This window comes from Onychomys torridus, chromosome 2, assembly GCF_903995425.1.
Source record: "Onychomys torridus chromosome 2, mOncTor1.1, whole genome shotgun sequence".
In the NCBI taxonomy this organism is placed as follows: domain Eukaryota; kingdom Metazoa; phylum Chordata; class Mammalia; order Rodentia; family Cricetidae; genus Onychomys; species Onychomys torridus.
In genome coordinates, this window is record NC_050444.1 from 66,104,411 (window position 1) to 66,121,791 (window position 17,381).

Genomic DNA, 17,381 nt, shown 5'->3' on the forward strand with positions numbered 1-17,381 from the left:
TTACCTTTTGAAGAGAGTAACTGAAGTAACATTTAAGTCTAACCTTGTATTAGTGGGACCATACATCATGTAGCCCTCTGATTTTTAGAAGAAATTGCTAAACAATTAAGAGTACCTTTGAAATGAGGGGCGTTTGATAAGGACAACACCTGGTATGAGATTATACTTCTCCTGTGGGATATGAACCTTAGTGGGTTCAAAGAGCTGTGACACAGACCCTGTCCCCCAAGCTCCTGGTAGGGGCCAGGAGGAAAGGGCAGCCCGGAGGAAGGGGTAGCCAGGAGGAAGGGCCTGGAGGAAGTGCCAGCCTGGAGGAAGGGCCTGCAGGAAGGGCCAGGAGGAAGGGCCTGCAGGAAGGGCCTGGGGGAAGGGCCAGGAGGAAGGGCCTGGGGGAAGGGCCTGGAGGAAGTGCCAGCCTGGAGGAAGGGCCAGGAGGAAGAGCCTGCAGGAAGGGCCTGGTCTGTACTGAAGAGCTCTTCACACACCCTCTCCCAAACATGAATGACTGTGGTTGATTTCTTACAATGCTCCCTCACCCTGGGGGAGTGCACACAACTTCATTCACCCTGGGAGGCAGCAGTCAATAAAAGAGCTTTCCACTTTCCTTCAGAATTTGTTGGGCAGCCAGTGTTCTGTGTTAAGTGCAGACTCTCAATACTCAGAATGCTATGCCCTAAAAAGGCACTTTTGCAATACTGGGTAGGTGCATGGCACTTTCCTAAACAAAATCAGAAATTAAACTGTAGAATTGGCTCTCCCTTGCCTAGCTACCCCTTCAGGACCTCCGCTTTTTCCAGTCAGGAAACCACTTAAAATTGAAGTGCCATTTGCTTCCTAGTAGCTGTGACAAGGTTCACTTCACCTCAGTCCGCCCGCCGTGGACTGAAGGGCAGGCAGGGGCCCAGCAGGAACCTAAGTGGAACCAGGAAAGGAGGCCACTCACCATGCTCACCTTCTGTGAAGGAAGGGGCAGGGCAGGTGGGTCTCTGGGAGTTCCCAAACATGGCCTAGATAATGAGTTCCAGGTCATCTGGGGCTACACAGTGAGACTCCATCTCCAAAGAAGGGAAAAAAGAATTGTCCCTATAGATGTGCCCACAGGCCATTACTGATGGCAGCAATTCCTCCATGGAGCCCAGAGATGTGAAGAAGCACAAACATCCAGACCATTTACCCTGTGAGCGAACTTCAGAGAGGAGCCTTTACAGCAGGAAGGATGGACAAACTGACTCACCATGTGGGGAAGTGTGTTAGAGCAGACACAAGCTTTAGGGACAAAGTGCTCTGCGGTCAAGGTGAGGTCAAGCCCTCCTCCTAAACAAGGTGTGCTGCCTGCCCTGCTGAGCTGCAGGGGAATTGCTGAGCCAGTGTGCTGATGTTGTCAAAGAGAAACTGGAAGACTAAGCTAGCCCATCCCCCCAAAAAGCGCTAGTGGTAAGAGACCACCCAGCCAAAACACCAAATTGTATTCCAACTTCCCCAAAGTTAACAAAAGTATTTAACAGATTTACTCCAACTCACGGTCACAACTCAACTGAGCATCCAAAGCTTTGTGTTTAGCCACTTTTAATATACAAAGAACATGTATGTAGACTCACCTCCTCACCAATTCTGCAAGCAAAGGGCAGTAATAAAAACAAGAAATCAGCTGGTGAGTGGTGGCGCACGCCTTTAATCCCAACACTCAGGAGGCAGGGACAAGTGGATCTCTATGAGTTTGAGACCAGCCTGGTCTACAGAGTGAGTTCTAGGACAGCTAAGGCTACATCCAAAAATCCTTCTTGAAAAACCAAAACCACCAACACCAACACCAAAAATCTAGAAATCTTTAAATCTCAAGAGAATGTATTCAAGTTTTGATGTGCATTTATTTGTACATGAGAAAAGATACATTTAACATAAACCAAGTATGAGTGCCTTATTGCCAACAGTCTGTGGCCTCATCTGTGACGCCATCCCACACTGCACCGATCTCCTCCAACCAGTGTTCACCCCAGGGTAGCCTCTCACACAAAGCCAACCCTTTGCGCCTTACAAGTTTGCAGCCTTATCTACATTGGAATTGAACTTAGGTAGGGATCTCAGGTACACGAATATAACTATATATAATTGTATATATATATATATATACACAATTCTGCTTTATTGCACAAGGTCACAATATATAGCAAGTGATTATATGACCACCACAAGATGGATGCTGATAGGCACAAACACATCTCTAACCACAAATGAAGTAAGATACCAACTTGCCAACATGCAAAGGCTGTGCTGTCAACCCTGGCGCAGTCCTGAAGGTTACCGGCACCGAAGTATGTTAAATGGGAACTCATGATGTGTTTCTGATAGCGTCAGATAGGAAACACAGGATACCAGTGTCCTGTGCTCATGAGCCACCTGTGCCACACACGTAACAGAAAGGTCACTTTAAAGCTTTTCAGAGTTCTTTAATCATGTTTGCCTGTAAAAAACGTATCACCACACTAGTTAGAATCTATTAATTATATTCCGGCATAAAAGTTCAGACAAAGTGGGTTACAAAGTTCAGACAAATGAATTTTGTTTTTTTGTCAAGCTTAAGGTGGTGGGAGACAAAGCCACCTCTGGAATATACTGCAGTTTAGTCTTTGTGAGCTCGGAGTGTGACGAATTGCGTAGGAGTTAAAAATCATTAAGAAGTTTAGTAATTGTTTTAAAATGCCACATAATCAAGAGAGCATAAGCCAAAGCATTATCCTTATAATTCTCCTGTACTCGACAGGAGCGCTTTACGATGCACAACTTCCACACCTGCATGGAGTGTGAGAAAATGAGTCCGTATCACTCAGGCCAGGGCCAAGGTCCGACTCCTGACTAACTCCCTGTCCCTGTGTGGCCCGTGCAGGCCCGTGGGTGCTCACGTTGCACACGTGAACCCGGGGCCAGGAGTCCCGGTGCCATCTTTCCTTTGTGAGAGTTCACCCCCTCAAATCTTCACCGAAGCCACAGTACTTCCGTTTCAGTTTATCTGGGTCAAATCCTGTCTTCCGAATCCTCACACCTGCATGTCTGTACTGCACCACACAAAATCTTCCATCGGTGCTGCTCCGAAGCCTCCGACCTCCCTCCACTCCTGCTGTCCCAAAGCTTCCTATGCTCCCCAGCTTTACAGCTGGAAGAATGTTTATTTCACCAGCTTTAGCGTAGAGGTAAACAGCTGTCTTGGATTACCTGCCCCAGAAACTTCTAGCAAACTCCAGGTGAGGGTGTGATTTCAGTTTGTAGGTGTGAGCACATACTTGTATGCAATTACCCGGAAAGATGAAAAACTGTAAGACACCTTTAAAGACTGGAAATGCTAGGTATTGGCAGCTCAGGCCTTTAACTAATCCTAGCGCTCAGAAGGCAGAGCCCGATGGACTTCTGTGAGCTCAAGACAGCCTGGACTACATGTTGAGATCCTGTCTCAAAGGATCAAAGCTGGGGAGGCTGGAGTGTAGCTCAGCGGGTAGTACTTGCCTAGGATGTACAAGGGGCTGGGTTCCATCCCTAGCACCATTAAAAAAAAAAAAAAGGGTAAGCTGATTTTTAAATCCTGGAAACAAGTTATCTAGTGTTTACAGACAGCTTTTTTAAGATTCATAAACTACTTTTCCAGAATGGATGTTATATCATTTGGATTATGAGTCATGTCACATTTACCCAGAAAATAACTGATTCCTAGCTCTTCTGTGCCTGTTAAACCCTACCTGAGCTCCAGATGTCAGGTGCTGAGGCTCAGACCAGCCTCTCTTCCACTGTTCTAATGGCACAGTGATAACCGGGCTCCTAGAATGTCAACCCTGAGGAAGTCTCTTTCCAGAGAAATGGAGAATGAGCACTGGGAAAACCCACTCTCTGCTTCTCACCTCACTCTGCAGCAGCACTGTGAAACCAAGAAAAACCCTGCAATTGTATTAACGGACTCCCCAAATAAACTTTATGGAAGTGTTTATTTTTTTAAAGTCTAGTACCAGAGAACAGGATAGACAAACATGACAGTTACTACTCACAAGGGACAATGCCCCCTCTGCTCAGCTACGTTGGCACCAGTAGCAGAAAGCAAGCAAAAACAGGAGACCTTGCAGTGCCCGGATGTGTTCCCAGGATGAAGCACACAACGGAAGTAACTAGCTCACCCTATCTTTTGGCAAGGAATTCAGTAAAATAGCACAAGAACATTCTGGAAGGGCTTAAAGTCACATTCAGAATTAAATAGAAAATGTTCAAAGCTAAACAGTGAAATGGAAGCTTTCATTAGCTGCTAAATACTATCAAATCTAAATAAAGAGTCTGGATAATGACTATCTCCACAGCACTTAGCTTCAAAGCTAACTTCAATAATTCCTGGAACTGTCCAGCCTAGACGCTGTCTTCTGTCTGTCTGCTCCAGCCCACCATGCAATGCTTGGGTTTAACGAAGGTGATCCTAGGAGCACAGAAGCCGTGAATGAGGTGAGAGAGGAAGCCTGAGCAGCCCTGGGGTAGGAGCATATGCCCTGGCTGCTGACGCCATCGTTTCCATACAGGAGCCTAGCAGCCCCTTCCGGGAGGAAAAGGCATCTCTCTTGGCTGACAGCTGCCCTGAAAAGGTCATCAGATATGCAGCTAGTTACCAGGTAACAGCCTAAAGCTCTTGAGTAATGATCAAACCACAGCCCTGCCATCTGCCCACTGAAACCTTTTATTGTTTTGTCTGTAGATTATTATGGCCTGGACTTAATGATGCCAACCTGTATTTACGCCAATCAGGAGCAAAACCTTGTTGCATTCTCTTTAGGTCTAGCTGGTTGAGAAAAACATTTCCTGTAGTGACCTTATCATACAATCTTTAACAAAAACTCGTAAGTTGCATTGATTATTCCCCAGGAGATGAGAGAGCGATGGTAATTCAGATGGGCACCTCTGAAAAGATTGATCAGTTTCCTGTCCCGTTCTACCCAGATTGTCTTGAAAACCATGGGGAGAGACTGGAACGGCCCACCAATCTGAGACTGTATTCGAGCTTTTACAACATTAATTGGGAAGCTTAAGAACCCCAACATGGCACCCAGCACACCTCCACAGATAAAGTCGTTGACCAAGTGTGCGCTATGCGTAGTGGCAGTGGGCAGATGCTCCTTAATGGGCCCCCGAAGGCCAAAAAACAGGACATTGCTGAATCCATTTCGGAAGAGGATAGGCACCAAGCCGCGGTAGTACTCTGTAATTCCATGGCATCTCAGGGCCCGGAAGGCCTGGTAAGTGTTTGTGAATTTATCGTGATGCTTGTGGTCCTGAAGCAAAGTCTGAACCCTTTCTAATGGAGTGAGAACGGCTTCTGTTGTCCCGGCAAGCACGGCTGCCACACTTCTGATGGCAAACTCGGGAGCACTGCTCACACGCCTGCGGAGCAGGCGAGACAGGTCCTCATACAGACCGAACATTAGTGCCAGTGTGGCTGTCTTCTGCATCAGTGGGGGGAGGATCCCACGATACAAGTTTCGAAACCCATCCCTCCTCAGCTGGAGTATGGCATCGCGCGTTTTGATGCCATACAGCTGCTGCCGAAAGAGGATCTTCTGAACAGGGTATGTGATGGCCACATTGTTGAAGGCCGCGCAGCAGCCACAGAAGTAATGCTTTATCTCACCCACGTCTGCAATGTGAGGCGACAAGTCCTGGCTCGAAGGGGCCAATATTGGGGGCCTCTTATTATGCGCTTCTGAGTCCATCATGGTGCTTATGACCCTTCTTCTCTAGGAAATTTTTTTAACCTGTAATCAATGACAAAGGTGTTACAAAGAGTGGAACACATAAACTTTGCCCCAATCCCGCTTCCAATGTCCTGACTCTACATTTTCCCTTTAAAACTGGACTAGAAATGTTGTGTTTTTAAATTAAAAACCTTTTACTAATGGCACGCATTCATGAGGTTCGGTCAGTGTTCTTTTGACATAGGCACACAGGTAGATCAGATCAGTAGTCTGTTTTCTCTGGGTTTTTGTAGTTGCCACTTGCTATACATAGCCCAGGCTAGCCCTCAACTCACAATCTTGAGTACTAGGATTAGAGGCTACCTCCCCCATGCCTAGCTTCAGATCACTGATTGTTTAGAATTATTTCAGGAGCGTACTGGGGAGTCCTGGGTCTTCCTTTTCGACTGTAGTTATGTGAGACTGGTTATTCTGTAATCACTCCCAAACAACCCTTATAGCAGGCTGAAGGGAGAATAGACAGGAAGGAAGTCTGGAAAATGCTAAAACACATTTGTCTCACGGAAAAGAAGGGGCCCAGAATGCAATAGTTATTCTTCATAAAACATGATATTAAAGGCCACAGGTTTATCATTGCTTTGTAAACAGTAATTACTATCTAAAATTTGTTTTAATCCCCAACACCTTGAATGTCAATCCCTATAAGTGAAAGCTTTCTGAGGTTCACAATAATTCACAAAAAAACAAGGGGTGCGAAGATCACCAACCCCAGTTCCTAAACACTGGCCATTCTACCTAACAACACAGCCCCAGCAGCTGTGAAACACTCAGAGGCGGGAAGAACACTGAAATTAAACGGTCAGCAAGCCAATTTCAGGCCAGCTAGGGCTTCTAGTGAGACCCTGTCTCTTTGTTTTTGGTTTTTCGAGACAGGGTTTCTCTGTGTAATTTTGGTGCCTGTCCTGGAGCTCGCTCGGTAGCCCAGGCTGGCCTTGAACTCAGATCCGCCTGCCTCTGCCTCCCAAGTGCTGGGATTAAAGGCGTGTGCCACCACCTCCTGACAGACCCTGTCTCAAACAAAATAAAACAAACAACAGGAGAAAGTCCTTCCAGGAACTGTAGCAACAAATCACCCCAGCCACTCACTTGGTTTCCATGTATTTTGTACCTGTGAACTTTGGTCCTCTGCTAGGCATTGGGTCCTCAACGACAATAAAGCCACAGACTGGTCAGCAAATCTGCCGAGTAAGCAAGTCCATAACAGTGCATTAACATCTATGATAACTAAGGGTCTGTGGGCATAGGCTGCATATTTTGGGATGTGAGGCTTATAGGAGAATGAGGTTCAAGTATGTACTACGTTCTATTTTTTTTTATATACTATAAAGTGATTTTTCTAGTTTTATATGTGAAAAAAGAAAAAAGAGCCCCAATGACCCACATTGTTCAAGACATAACTAGTAATTAGTAGGGCCAGAACACTTTGATGATGTTTGTCTACCAGCCTGGGGTCACGGTGGGTATGTCTGATAGTGAAACGGAGTCTGTGTATTTCCACAAGATGTAATGTTCCCTCCAAAAAGAAAAGACAGGGCCCAGGAGATGGCTCAGCAGTCAAGGTGCCTGCCACCAAGCCCAGGGGTCTGCATATGATCCTGGAACCTGCACAGTAGGAGAGAACCGACTCCACAAGCTGTCTTCAGACCTCAACATATGTGCTACCCTCACAGGAGTTTAATCCCAGCACTCGGGGAGGCAGAGGCAGGCGGATCTCTGTGAGTTCGAGGCCAGCCTGGGCTACCAAGTGAGTTCCAGAAAAGGCGCAAAGCTACACAGAGAAACCCTGTCTCGAAAACAAACAAACAAACAAACAAACAAACAAACAAAACTAACCACAAAAATGGTCCAAGAGCTCGCTCTAGCACGGCCTGGAGGTCTCCTGCAATCTCCACGCTCAGAAAGCTGAAGCAAAAGGACGGCAGGTTGGGCCAGCTTGTCTACAAAAGAAGACTCCACTTCGAGCCAACTCCTACACTCCAGGACCACCCTGAAATCGCCTTTTATTTGAAGACAAAACAGTAATTTGCCTCTGCTTTACTAATTTTTAAATTTTCTTTTTTTTCCTTTAAATTGTTTTGGTTTTCTAAGACAAGGTTTTTCTGAGTAGCCCTGGCTGTCCTAGAACTCACTCTGTAGATCAGGCTGGCTCTGAACTCATCAAGTCCATCTTCCTCTGCCTCCTGAGTGCTGGGGTTAAAAAGATGCTTCGCCATGCCCTATCTGATGATTTACCTCTGTACAAGTGTATGCAGTCGCATGCACTTGCTGCCAGGTGCCTGAGAGGCTAGCAGAGTGTGTTGGGTCATCCCCTGGAACTGGAGTCACAGGTGGTTGTGAACCCCCAACATGGGGACTGGGGACTGCTCTCTGAAAGGGTAGCAAGTACTCTTAACCATGGAGCCACCTCTCAAAGGCCCTTATATTTTTTAATGAACTATTCTTCTATAGTAAGAGACCACATTTAACAAATCAGCAGCAAAACAGTATATAACCCAACTGACAAATGAGCAAAGGACTTGTGGCAGAGGAGGAAGAGTCAGCTGGAACAGTGGTTTTCAACCTTCCTAATGCTGGGACCCTTTATTATGGTTCCTTACATTGTGGTGACCCGCAATCATAAAATTATTTAACTGCTACCTTCATAACTGTAATTTTACTACAGTTATGAATCATAAATATCTGATATGCAGGATATCTGATATCTGACCTCTGTGAAAGGGTCGTTTGACCCCCACAGGTTGAGAACCACTATTGTAGACACTGACAAGTAACCTGGAGCAGCTGTGCAGAGCACAGCTCAGAAACAAGGTGGAGGAGAGAACTAATCCCAGAAGTTGTCCTCTGACCTCCACAGGCACAGCAGAACACGTGCACGCCACATGTAGGACCCTGGTGCACGATTACTGAGACTGTAAAATGCTGCACTGCTATGGGAAACAGTAGTGTGGCTCTTGGTAAATTCCAAACAGAACTGTCCATGTAACCCATGCTCACAGCAGCACCACTCAAGAGGTGGGAAGTTACAAACCTAAGCCACACTGCAGGGAGTCCAAAGGGAGACGAAACTAGTCAAACTGTCCAAGTCTTTGATCTGAATAGAAACAAAAGCCTCTCAAATTCTTCAAGTTTGTCAGGAGGTGGTGGTGCACACCTTTAATCCCAGCCCTCGGGAGGCAGAGCCAGGCGTTTCCCTGTGAGTTCGAGGCCAGCCTGGGCTACAAAGTGAGATCCCGGAAAGGCTCAAAGCTACACAGAGAAACCCTGTCTCGAAAAACCAAAAAAAAAAAAAAAAAAAAGGTTAAAAGAGGGGTTGGGGATTTAGCTCAGTGGTAGAGCGCTTGCCTAGCGCAAGGCCCTAGGTCGGTCCTCAGCTGGGGGGAGGGGGACAACAGACGGACGGACTTCAAGTTTTTCCTCCATTACTACACTATGCTGCTGAAAACTGCCAACAGCCACAACAAAAACATTCCAGAGAAAGCAGGGGCAGAGCCCAGGCGGGGACTCGGAAGCTGCAGACGTGTAACAGGACAGCACACAGCCAGCTGTCCTCCTCAGAGCAGCCTCCTGCCACAGCTGCGCCCTCCAGCTCTTCTCCCACACCACTAACTGGAACCATCGTGGACTGCTCAGTGCCCTCAGGAGCTAGGGCCTGGTCACAGAGACACTGGAATCAGAGCCTAAGCAGCACACAGGGGCCTTAGAACCTACTAGTTGCCTGCATCAGAATCCCAGCTCTACCACACACGTCCCTGTGAGACACAGAAGTTACCTACCTCCCAGACTGGCTCAGTTCATTGGGGTGGACTTGAGTACAGAAGGTACTCAACAAGGCTGAGCTATGTTACTGTTCTTTTCTGAAGTACTTATTTGATGGATAGAAGTTCTTCAGGTTGTATCCTGATAAATCCATTATGAGATAAAAATGCATTTATCTATTTTTGGTGGTGGGGATTAAACCCAGGGCTTCATGCATGCCAATCACACGGTCTACCACTGGGCTTTACCCCCAGCCCCTACCTAACCTACCGAGCACCATATTTTAGCAAGGGAGTATTGGTTGATACTGTTGTGATTGTGTGGCTAATGGGAGCTGTGGTTCACTGCCTCTGCCTTCAGCCAAAGAGCACAGCATCTCTTACATCACTAGCCAATGAAAAGTATATAAGGTGAAATTCCCACTAAACACGTATCACTTTTGCACCATCAGAAAGTCAAAACAGGGCTGATAATGTAGCTCAGCCCTGCACAGAAGAAAAAGCCAAAGCATTCTAAATGAAGCCAAAGACTATAGCCTCAGGACACGGAGATGACCCTACTGGCCATGGTCAAATATCCTCTTAGCTGAATAACATTCGCCAAGATTGTTTTGGTTTTTGGTGGTGCTGAGCTAGGGCTCTAAGCCACCCTCCCGACTTTCAAGTCCCAGTAAGCTGTTCTGGCTTTATAAGAACAAATCTGTGGTCTCTCTCATTACTCTGTGGGACAATTTAAACACTATCACCATTATTTGGTACATTAAAGTTTACAAGAATTCACCTGAGACATTGACTAAGCCTGTCACTGATGATGACAGCTTTCTGGTAACTTTCCCAATGCTTCCCATTGTTAGCCTTCTCTCTTCTGGGGTCAATATTGACAACTGCATCCTTAAAAAGAGGAAAAAGAAACCTGCTTGAATCTCTATACTCAGGTCTGTGTACATCTGTCCCTTTTCCTTGAGCACAGTGGTTAGTTGTTAATGTCCTATACTCTACAAAGAACCAACTTCACTGACTGCCAACACTCTTACCCACCCCCCAGGCCAAAACAAAACTTTCAACACCTGATGTGATTCCAAACCTCTACAGAATATGACACAATATTATTTTCCTTTCTTTTTTAAACTATGTGTATGTATGGGTGAGTGGGGGAGGGTATGCATATGAGTACAGGTGCCTGGAGAGGTATCAGACCCACCCTGGTAGTTAGACTTACAGGGGCTACGAACCATGTGATACATACACACACACACACACACACACACCACTGCCTGGCCTAAAACTCTTAGTAGTACTATACTCAACAAAACAGTACTAGCTAATGTTTGTCAATCTTAGACTAAACAAGACTTTAAAAATTAAAACCTGGCACAGAAATGCCTGATACTACCTGTCTTGTTTCTTTTTTAGTTTCATAGTTAACATTAAAATCAACAAAAATCCGCAAGTGTGATTGCCCACGTTTTTAATCTCAGCACTCAGAGGCAGGAGGATCTCTGTGAGATCAAGACAAAAGCCCTAGTCTTCTATTTTAGTTCATAGTTACATAAAATCAACAAAAATCCGCACAGTGTGATTGCCATAGTTTTTAATCTCAGCACTCAAGGCAGGGGATCTCTGTGAGATCAAACCAGCTAGTTCATTGAGTCTCAGAACAACATAGAAACCCATCTCAAAAATCAAAAAAAACATTAAAAAACCACAATCAAAAATAATGTACACAATCATATAATATCCGAACAATTAATAAATTTAAGAATATCTTAGTTTTACACCGTGAACACTTTAATTACAAGGTTCCCACCATCTAGCCAAGGCTGGCCCAGAGTTCAGTATGTAGCAGAGGCTGGCCAGGATTTTCCACCATGCCCACCTAACAATATGCTTGCCACCATCTAATAGCTGTTTACACCATGGTCCTGGACAAACTCAAATTATTTGTGCACTTCAACAATAAAAATTTTGTTCACGTCTGGGGATGTTCAACAAGAAGGCTTACCTACTGCATGTTCAATCTTCAACACTGCAAAACAAACAAAGGTCATGTTTACTTTTCGTTTTTTATAGCACTTGTCCTAGCTGGGCGGTAGAGGCGTACTCCTGTAATCCCAGCACTCAGGAGGCAGAGGCAGGCGGATCTCTGTGAGTTCAAGGCCAGCCTGGTCTACAGAGCAAGATCCAGGACAGGCACCAGAACTACACAGAGAAACCCTGTCTGGAAAAAAAGAAAGAAAGAAAAAAATAGAACTTGTCATTCATTCTGTTACTTAATAAAATTTTGCAAATTAAAATTGTTCCATTTTGCTGGGCGTGGCACACATCTTTAGTTCCAGCACTTGGGAGGAAGAGGCAGGCCCACCTCTGAGTTCCAGACCAGCCAGGACTACACAGATAAACCCTATCACAGAACCCCTCCCCACAAAGCTGCTCCATTCAATCAGTAATGACCAAAATAATTGGCCTTGTTAGTAAGCAAACAGAAAACAGCCTCGGCAAGCAGTTATGGACCTCTCTACAAACTGTAAGAAATCTCAGGAATATTGCTGAACATTTAGATTATTAAATATTAAAAGTTCTATAGATATATATTGGTTTTTCGAGACAGGGTTTCTCTGTGTAGCTTTTGGTGCCTGTCCTGGAACTCACTCTGAAGACCAGGCTGGCCTTGAACCCACAGAGATCCGCCTGCCTCTGCCTCCCGAGTGCTGGGATTAAAATCTTGTGCCACCACCGCCCAACCATGTTTGTTTTATTTTTTGAGACAGGTTTTCTATCCAGGAATTTGCTCTGTGGACCAGGCTGTCCTTGAACTTACAGAGATTGAGGGCTGGGACTAAAGGGGAGCACCACCACACCTGGCAAAAAATGTTTGAGAACTTCCCAGACCTCAGATTTCAAGCTCTTCTGTAACTGCACTCACCCATTAGGATGGAGTGACCAGGCTGCAGGCCAAGCCTTTACAGCTGAGCCATGTCTGCAGCCCATGCCCAGGTTCTTAAGGCAGCAAGAGAAGGAAAACACTGTGCAGTGTTCTGATAGGAGTTTAGAATATGAAAGCAGGCAAGATGGCTCATCAGATAAAGGAGCTTGCTGCCAAGCCTGAGAACCTGAGTTCAAGCCCAGTAACTCACATGATGAAAGAATGATTCTGGAAAGTTGTCCTTTGATCGCCACAAAAGCACAGTGGCACATTAGAGCCCCCTCCCCAAATGTTTTTTAAAAATTTAAAATATGGCATGTTTGATTACTATACTCTGAATAAATACATGACTAAACCCTGCTAAAATGGTTTCTCCTTAAATTTATAGTAATGATAATCCTTTGCAATTTGCTACAAAGTTTATTTACCATAACTGCACTAGTTTGCTACCTAAGGCATTTAACTTATCCCAAGATAAGGGAGCAAAATCAACTTTCATCCAACAAGGGCCAAACACTTCTGTGACGTAAGAGACAGTGCAAATTCTAAACACTCAAAGTAACTTGCAGCCCACAGGGATATGCAAAACCCAGATGTGACCTTAGTACAAAGGTCTTGGTCCAAAAAACAGGGCAGAGGGCGACTGGAATTCTCAAAGGATGTCAATTTCCACTAGTCAGCAGGTCTGAGTCAGCATTCAAAAACAAGGTTAGCCAGGGTTCAAGTACTAGTTACAGCAAGATTTTGCCACTGCAAATACAAAGCACATCTATGACGAAAATCCAGTATCTTAGATTCATTTCATCTGACAAAGGAGACAATTCTTGTCAGAAGTGTGTCGACCTAAAAGAAGCCCTAGGGGTGACTCCGGTTTGTTTCTGTGTGCCCTGGACCCGATCCTAGGAATCCTTTCAAAGCGAAGGCGCCGGAGGTCCATTCTGGCATGCCCACTCCTGGTATAACTCAGGATTCTGTTCAGTAGACTACTCGGAAAAACAAACAAAAGGTGGGCACTAGGACCAGCTGGGCAGCCTGTAGCGCCAAGACAAAGGTTATGCTAAACGGCCTGAACGGGGCTGAGGCGCTGCGGACTCCCTCTACCTAAACTTGATGCTAACAATCCCTACAGAATGGAACAACGGACGCCCGCCCGCCCACCGGCTCGGCTCTGGTCGAGTGTTGACACCCGATGCAACATGGTGTCTCAGAACGAGCGTCCTCCAGGCTTCCATTTGCGCACTCCGTGAGGACCGGAAGGCGCTGGGCGGAATCCCGGGGAACCGCGGGGAACCACGGGCCGCCGCGATGCCGCGGGGCGCACACCAAAGCCGATTCCTTCCCGGGCCTGAGGCTCCCCCGCCCCAAGCTGTGGGCGCCTCCCGGGGCCCAAGAGCGCCGCAGCACGACAGGCCCTCGGCCGGAGCCGCCGGGCCCCGGGCGTGCGCGATACGCGAGCAGGGCCTGGAGCTCTCCAGGCCGCGGCTCTGCTTCCAGCCTCCCTCCTGTCGCTCCAGCCGCTAGGACACACAGGCCGCCGCTCCCACCCGACCCGGGACTCACCCACGGCCGCGGGCGCCCGCCCGCAGGACGGCCGGCGAGCGAGCCCGCGCCCGCGCAGGCGCAGACCAGGCCCGACCCAGGCAGGGGTGGGGTTGAAGCGTCGTCGGACCACGTGATCGGGACACCGCCTTGCTGGGAGGCTGGCCGCCGCTGGGGCTTCCGTGTGCCGCCTTGGGCTGGACTGCGACGCTGTCACACCTTTTGCCAGGCTGTGGGGGTGCCGCTAGACCCCTCGCTTTACGCTGAGGCTGTACGGTGGCCTCGCTGTGCCATAAGCAGCCAGCGCGTCCTCTAGCGTGGGGCCGGTCGAGTTCGTGGAGATCCAAGGATGGATGTAGATCGCGCGTGCGCGAGGGCTCGAAAGCGTCTGGTTCAGTGTTCTCTTGGTGGAGAGCTCTGTGTCACCGCACTCCACAAGATACCTGTGTGTGCATGGAGTCTTACACGGCCGCTTTTCCCTTAGGAGCTCACACGGTTTGTGGGGGCTTGGAGGGAGCGCTATGCCCGGCGTTAACGGAGTTATAGCCCTGGCACTTTGTTTACTCATCTCGTCCAGGAATGTGTTCCTCGGTGACCTTCCTACAATGGTTCTGATTTGTACAGGGCCGCAGGCGACAGAAGTGAGAATTTGACCGAAGGGTCAAGAGGTCAGCCTGCTTGGGGGAGGCTCCTTGGCAGACTCGTGGATGTGGGAAGCGCTTGCCACTTAGGATTGGGGTTATCTCACCATTAGGGATCATCTCTAGGTGGTGTCCCCAGCCTGCCCAGTGTTTACTTGCCTCTGAAGGTGTCGGAGACCACACCTCTCCCCCCCCCAGACCACGCCTTCCTGCGTCAGCAGACAGGCACGTCAATCTTTCGGTGTTGCAAAGCATCCTTATACAAAGTTCACCTAGACAACCACTCAATCGAGTTTTTAAAAGGGAAAAAAATTACAAAACACTTATTTTTTTTCAATAAATTTACTTTAATGTTAGTGCGTGTGTATAAGTGTCCCGGAAGGCCAGGTGGGGCTTCAGGCCCCTTGGAGCAGGAGTTAAAGATGGCTGTGGGAGGTCCCATGAGGGTACCACACTCAGATCCTCTCTGCAAGAGCAGGACATGTTCTTAACCGCGACCCCTCCAGCACCCAACCCTCAGGCCACCCTGAGAGCGTCCTCTGCCAAGAGGTTATGGGCACCTAGGTTGAACGCACCTTTGAGGAGGAGGGTAGCTGCTATGTAGCAGGTGCCTCTAAGGGAGCTCAGAGTCTGATAGAGGATACACAAACGAAGGCTAAATGCGGAAGAATGAGGGGCTTTTCCCCTTGAGAGGGAAGCAAGGATGATGCACTCACAGGGTAGGAGGTGTTCGAAATGGGCCTCAAAGGAGGAGTGGATGGAATGTGGGCCAGTTGAGGAAGTCACATCAGTGGGAATGGGGTATGTGGGGGGGTGTAAGACTTTAAAGGTCAGATGGGGGTGCTGTTAGTGCAAACCTTCCCTGGCAGGTGCACAAGGGACAGGATTTTTGAATCATGGAATAATGACAAAGCCACACTCCGGTTTAGAACAATTAATCAGGCAACAACTGGGGACATTTACCTCGAAATGATATGGCTTTGGCTTCTGTGAATTTCTATTCAAATGTATTATTCAAAAAGCAAAGACACCAGGCAGGTATCCAGTGTGTTCATAAGCATAAATCATTAATTTCAGTTTATAATGGAAATGTTATTGTTATGATACAGTGCATGGGAGTCATTGGAGGGTAGAGCCAAGGTGCCCCATGGCAGGTGAGAGACAGAGGTGCCATACAGGCAGGGCTCAATGAATGGTTTTATTTTGGTAGGGGGAAGAAAGGGAGAAGAGGGGGAGAGGGGGAGAGAAAAGGGGAGAAAGAGGGGGCAAGGGTGCACACCTGTAGGAATGGAGGGGGTGGAGAGGAGTTTTCTTTTTGAAAGGGGACTTTACTTCAGGACGCTGGGTGGGCGGGTCTCCAAGGGGCGGGTCTCCAAGGGGCGGGTCTCCAAGGGGCGGGTCTCCAAGGGGCGGGTCAGAATACTAACAGTTATTCTCCCCTGTGTAGGGGGACATAAAGAAAAAGAAAAGGGTTGGGTATTTAGCTCAGTGGTAGAGTGCTTGCCTAGCAAGTGCAAGGCCCTGGGTTCAATCCTCAGCTAAAAAAACAAAAAAAACAAAAACAAAAAAAAGGAAAAGAAAAAGGAAAGATTGAATTAAACATATACTTGGGGCATAACTGATTCAAAAGAACGAAAGTCCATCATCACCAGGGGCTGGAGTGGAGCCGGCAGCACATTGCTGTTGTGCTACAGGCCAGGGTGCAGGCCTCTAGTGTCTCCTCAGGAGCCTCAAGGAACTCTGCTCACTTGTTCCTGCCTATCTGTTAAAGATCAAAAGCCCGCCAGGCAGTGGTGGCCCACGCCTTTAATCCTAGCACTCAGGAGGCAGAGGCAGGCGGATCTCTTGTGAATGTGGATGTGGGAAGCGCTTGCCACTTAGGATTGGGGTTATCCCACCATTAGGGATCATCTCTAGGTGGGTGTCCCCAGCCTGCCCAGTGTTTACTTGCCTCTGAAGGTGTCAGAGACTACACCTCTCCTGGTCTACAGAGTGAGTTCCAGGACAGGCTCCAAAGCTACATGGAGAAACCCTGTCTCAACCCCCCCCCACACACACACACACAAAAGAAAGCTTGGCCAATAGCTTAGGCTTGTTTCTAACTAGCTCTTATAACTTAAATTAACCCATTCCGATTCATTTACTTTCTGCCTTGTGGTTTTATTACCTCATCTCTGTACTGCCCATCCTGCTTGCTCTGTGTCTCTGCCCCCAAAATCCTGCCTAGCTATTGGCCGGCCAGCTTTTTATTAAACCAGTCAGAGTGACACGTATTCACAGTGTACAAAAAAATTATTCCACAACAGTACATGGGAAAGCTGCTGGGGGCTCTTTGTTTTAAGCACTCTCTACCTGCCCCCTCCCACAAAATGCTTTCTAGGAATCTACCATGTGCCCCCAGGGTCCATCAGTCCAATTTAATAGCTGGCTTTATGCAAACTATCAGTGAAGTCTCAACTACTGTGAGGAGCTCTGCCCAGATAAGGTCACCCCTGATGATCCCCTAACAGGGGCCAGTGACCCTTCCTTTGTGTTCTGCTAGGTATTTCCCAAGCTTCTACCAGGTCTCTGCCACTCCCCTTCACACACCCCAGGCCTGCCCCTATGCCTGATTCCCTCCCTGAACTGGGAAACATGCACGTGTTGTCCCCTGTGCCCAGCAGATAATGTCCTGTTCCTTCCTCATCCCTCAGCTCCAGCAGCCTCCTTGTCCCCCCGCTGTCCCTGACCTGACCTCACTATTGCACAC

General features: G+C 47.6%; 1 protein-coding gene across 15 annotated transcripts; it reads right to left on the reverse strand.

Moving 5' to 3' along the window:
• Window positions 1–1,848: 1,848 nt before the first annotated feature.
• On the reverse strand, window positions 1,849–14,197 carry Slc25a51 (solute carrier family 25 member 51). Of its 15 annotated transcripts, none has more exons than XM_036178263.1 (6): window positions 14,013–14,197; window positions 11,532–11,555; window positions 10,311–10,420; window positions 7,608–7,676; window positions 6,883–6,952; window positions 1,849–5,774 (listed from the first exon to the last, which is right to left on the reverse strand). In XM_036178263.1, exon 6 carries the CDS (start codon window positions 5,733–5,735, stop codon window positions 4,839–4,841), a length of 897 nt encoding a protein of 298 aa, XP_036034156.1. In that variant the 5' UTR covers window positions 5,736–5,774; window positions 6,883–6,952; window positions 7,608–7,676; window positions 10,311–10,420; window positions 11,532–11,555; window positions 14,013–14,197; the 3' UTR covers window positions 1,849–4,838. The 15 variants fall into 15 exon arrangements, with proteins under 15 accessions (XP_036034156.1, XP_036034155.1, XP_036034153.1 ...); XM_036178262.1 differs by having other exon boundaries at window positions 7,608–7,711; XM_036178260.1 differs by having other exon boundaries at window positions 7,608–7,771.
• Between the last annotated feature and the right edge of the window lie 3,184 nt (window positions 14,198–17,381).

What these genes read in the sequence shown, in the direction of transcription:
- Slc25a51 (XM_036178275.1), bottom strand. Translation starts at nt 5,735, where the DNA reads ATGATGGACTCAGAAGCGCATAATAAGAGGCCCCCAATATTGGCCCCT.